Here is a 4,425-nt window from a genome sequence, read left to right on the forward strand (position 1 = left end):
GTGATGAAATTATCAGCCATCCTGCTACTTTTGTAAAAAAAAAAACCTCCCTGCTGTAGATATGTCTTCTGTTATAAGCATTATGCTATGCTTGCTGTTCTTAAATGAGTTTACGCTCCATTCATCTGTATGAATTTGATATCGCAATAGTCTAATCTTCACCTTTCTGTGAGTTCCTGGTAACAGACATAACTAGAGTTATAAATTTAATATATGCCAGGTGCAAATGTTGATTTGACTACTGATGCTGGCCGAACTGCTCTTCACTATGCTGCTAGTAAAGGAAGGCTTAACATTGCTGAAACGCTGATAGCTCATCGTGCAAATGTCAACAAGAAAGATAAGGTTTGTAAACTTCTAATGATCTAGAAGGAATACCATGGATGGACTCTCAAATCTGGTTCCATGTAATTTAAGTGCTTATGGCTGGTTGTACAACCACCTCAAGCCCATGAAGAGAATGAAATATTTTTACCGGGAGGGTTGTGATATGATCTATGAATATAAAACTGCAAATGAAATTGTGTGAGAAAGCTGAAATGTTTACAGTGTAATTTTTTATTTTTTTATTTTGTAGAAATTTACTTTTGCAAGAAATTGCTGTCCTCTGGATGCCATTCGGGCATATAAGTTGACTATGGTGTAGACAACCATCTATATCTACAAATATTATGTTAACTTAAAGTATTAACTGTTACATTTGTCCACTGCTTTGTACATTATGAGTGAAGTTGTGTTTGAAGTAATTTGGCAAACATGTAAAACATTGAACTACTATCTTGTCAGTTTGGCTGCACACCCCTGCATAGAGCTGCGAGTACTGGAAATGCTGAGCTGTGTGAATACCTGCTTGAAGAAGGCGCAGATATTGATGCAGTTGACAAGCTAGGACAATCACCTCTAATGCATGCCGTCATATGTGAGGACAGAGGGGTAATATTTCCTTTGCTTTCATGCACCACCTCATTGTATTCATAGGTTACGTTCATGCTCTTTCAAATGGTTAGAGGCTTGGAGCTTCTGTATATGTGTTTATGTGTTGGATGGTAGGTGCACCTTTGACTGTTCACTTAAGTTGTAGTTAAAAGTTCAGGACAATGATGTTGGTATTTCCACTGAATTGGTGCTCAACTAATTAAACTACTTAGTTCATTAGCGGCCCATGTTGATTTGTTCAAAGGTCACCCTTGTTGGTTTGTTTGAAAGTCTGAATAATCCTGACATGCCCACAAGTTTTGATTTGTTTCAGAATTCCCATGTACATTGATTAATTGTCCTCTGATTTCCTTCGTAAATGGATGTGGGTTACTTCTATTGCTGATTATTGTGTTATAACGATGCACCACCTCATTGTATTCATAGGTTATATTGATGCTCTTTCAAATGGTTGGTGGCTTGCAGCTTCTGTGTATATTTTCATGTGTTGCATCGTAGGTACACCTTAACTGCTCACTTAAGTTGTACTATATTAGTTAAAAGTTCAGGACAATGATGTTAATATTTTCACCTACTTGGTGTTCAACTATGTAGACTACTTAGTTCATTAGCAGCCCATTGAATTTCATAAGTCAAGGAATAATCCTGACATCTCCACGAGTTGATTCGTTTAGAAAATTTCCATCTGCATTGGTTAATTGTTCTCTGATATCTTTTGTAAATAGATGTGGATTACTTGTATCGCTGATTCTTGTTTTATAATTGCCTTTTTAGGTTGCCCTTCTGCTGATCAGACATGGTGCCGATGTTGACATTGAAGACAAGGAGGGCTACACTGTCCTTGGCCGAGCCTCTGATAGCTTCAGGCCTGCACTGATTGATGCAGCCAAGGCAATGCTCGAAGGCTGAGGATGTTTTGCTGCCCTAAGGTAAAAGATAGATGGGAGAACATCTGGAACAGAAAAACCGTCGTTGTGTACCTCGTGATATAAGTACGAGCTGTTCCCCTCGAAAATCAGATTGAGCAGCCAGACTTTTTGTTCGTGGTTAATGATTCTCGTGTTGACTTTGATGTTCTGCCTTTGCGTTTTCTTCAGATGACTTACTGACGACTGTCATAGTTCAGGGCAAAAAATGAAAACTTGGTTCTCTTCTGCCAACAGAACTTCTTTAGGCAGTGTTAAAAGGATGCGAATTATACGTATTATGCGGCACCTGCATTCAGTAGATGTGAACTTGGTCTGTACGTGTTTCTTTACCATACGATTATCAGTAGCTTCCAGCTACCCTAATTTTGTGTGCTCATTTATTCACCGAATATTCCAGTCCCTTATTTATGTTTTGTGAGCCGTCCCCTGCTAACTATGTTTTGGTAGCTTCTTTCGGACTATGAAAACGTAGCTTGTCAACCAAGTGACAGATGAACTGGAAAGAAACCGTCGTGTTAAAGCTGGAGCAAGGAAAATTTAGCCGCGGAAATTGGCAGATTTTGTCATTAAGCCAATGATGGTATCCAATGTCCGTAATCTGCGCAGCGCCACTAGAGTCGTGTTCTCCATAATTAGTAGTACTAGTACTAATAATCTTCTTCATTATGGCGTCTGCATCCGCCCTTCGTCTTGTATTGCCAAGGCACACTCCATGGAGCCCCCCTTCTGTTTCTGGTGCCTTGGTTTGTCCACATTTCCTGGATAAGACCGTAGGAAGGAGTTAGAGCAACTTCAATGGGGCAACCCATTTTGTCCACGGCCGTCCGTTTGGGTCGGTGTGGACAGAAAAGGCGGCCCAACGCGTCGACCCAAACGGACGCGCGTCCGTTTTTCGTCCGCGGGCGATCCATTTCCGGCCTATTTTTGAGCCTGATTTGCGTCGGCGCGGACACGGACGGACGCGCGCTTGCTCGCCTACTCCTGTCCACGGGCCCGCTCGTCTGTGGCACATTGGCCTTCCCTTCCCCCAGCCAACAAGCAACCCTCGCGCCCCGCCTCCTCCGCGATGGCGCCGCCCATTTTGCCGGCGACTCTTCCAGCTACCGCCGCCTCCACATCCGTCCAGCAACGCCGCCCCTGCCCCCAGTCGCCCGCCGCCGCCGTTTTGCCGCCGGGGAACAAGCTGGTTCCCCGCCGCTGTTTCCCCCACGCCCAGCGCCCCGCGACCAAGAAGACGCCTCGCCGCCCCAGCCACAGACGACCGACACGCTCGTCGGACGCCGTCACCCTCGCCGGACGCCGGCCGGGCAGCTAGCTGGTCTGTGGGCGCCGCGTCTCCCCTCGCCGGCCGTCTCCTTCTTCGACGCCCGCAAGCTTTTCAACAGTTTGCCAAGGTACGAAAATGGACTCCGCCGACGAGTTCTTTTTCCATAATTTCCTTTGCGACTCTGACGATTCGTCCGACGACGAGGAGGAGATATTGTGTAACGCCCTCGATGCGGCTATATCTCCCACGTGTCGAAGCACGACTTAGAGGCATAACCGCATTGAAAGCAATATCGCAAGTGAGGTAATCTTCACACAACCCATGTAATACATAAGGAAAAGAGATACATAGTTGGCTTACAATCGCCACTTCACACAATTACATGAATAAAGCATTACATCATCCAAGTACAATCAGGGCCCGACTACGGAGCTAAAATAAAAGAAGAACCCCAAATGCGACAAGGTCCCCGATCGACCCCAACTAGGCTCCACTACTGATCAACTAGAACGAAACAACACCAAGGACAAGATCTTCATCGAGCTCCTCCTTGACCTTAGTTGCGTCAACTGCACGGACTCATCGGCACCTGCAAACTGGTTTTTGGAAGTATCTGTGAGTCACGGGGACTCAGCAATCTCGCACCCTCGCGATCAAGACTATTTAAGCTTATGGGTAAGGTAAAGGTATGAGGTGGAGCTGCAGCAAGCGACTAGCCTATATGGTGGCTAACAAACGCAAATGAGAGCGAGAAGAGAAGGCAAATCACGGTCAATAAAAGTATGATCAAGAAGTGATCCTAAAACAACCTACGTCAAGCATAACTCCAACTCCGTGTTCACTTCCCGGACTCCGCCGGAAAGAGACCATCACGGTTACACACGCGGTTGATGTATTTTTAATTAAGGTCAACTTCAGGTTTTCTACAACCGAACATTAACAAATTTTCATCTGCCCATAACCGCGGACATGGCTTTCGAAAGTTCAAATCCCTGCAGAGGTGTCCCAACTTAGCCCATGACAAGTTCTCACGGTCAACCAAGGATATTCCTTCTAGCGGGAAGACCCGATCAGACTCGGAATCCCGGTTACAAGACATTTCGACAAGGTAAAAAACAAATTCAGCAACACCGCCCGAATGTGCCGACAAATCCCGATAGGAGCTGCACATATCTCGTTCTCAGGGCACACTCAGATGAGCGCTCCGTACAACTAAAACCAAACCTCAAGTTTCCCCGACGGGGCGCTGCACAGGACTCTAGTTCGGACCAACACTCAGAGGAGCACTGGACC

General features: G+C 45.5%; 1 protein-coding gene across 2 annotated transcripts in view; it reads left to right on the forward strand.

Annotated features, from left to right (window-relative positions):
• Positions 1-2,165, forward strand: part of LOC123105084 (26S proteasome non-ATPase regulatory subunit 10) — a 3,801-nt gene extending 1,636 nt beyond the window's left edge. The window contains exons 3-6 of one of the 2 annotated variants that reach the window (XM_044527067.1): positions 221-345; positions 787-933; positions 1,363-1,434; positions 1,711-2,165. In XM_044527067.1, coding sequence (XP_044383002.1) covers positions 221-345; positions 787-933; positions 1,363-1,434 — 344 coding nt within the window. In that variant the 3' untranslated portion in view covers positions 1,711-2,165. The remainder of the gene's footprint in view (positions 1-220; positions 346-786; positions 934-1,362; positions 1,435-1,710) is intronic. The other variant, XM_044527066.1, reaches the window with a different exon arrangement.
• Positions 2,166-4,425: the final 2,260 nt, after the last annotated feature.

This window comes from Triticum aestivum, chromosome 5A (assembly GCF_018294505.1).
Source record: "Triticum aestivum cultivar Chinese Spring chromosome 5A, IWGSC CS RefSeq v2.1, whole genome shotgun sequence".
Taxonomy (NCBI): Eukaryota; Viridiplantae; Streptophyta; class Magnoliopsida; order Poales; family Poaceae; genus Triticum; species Triticum aestivum.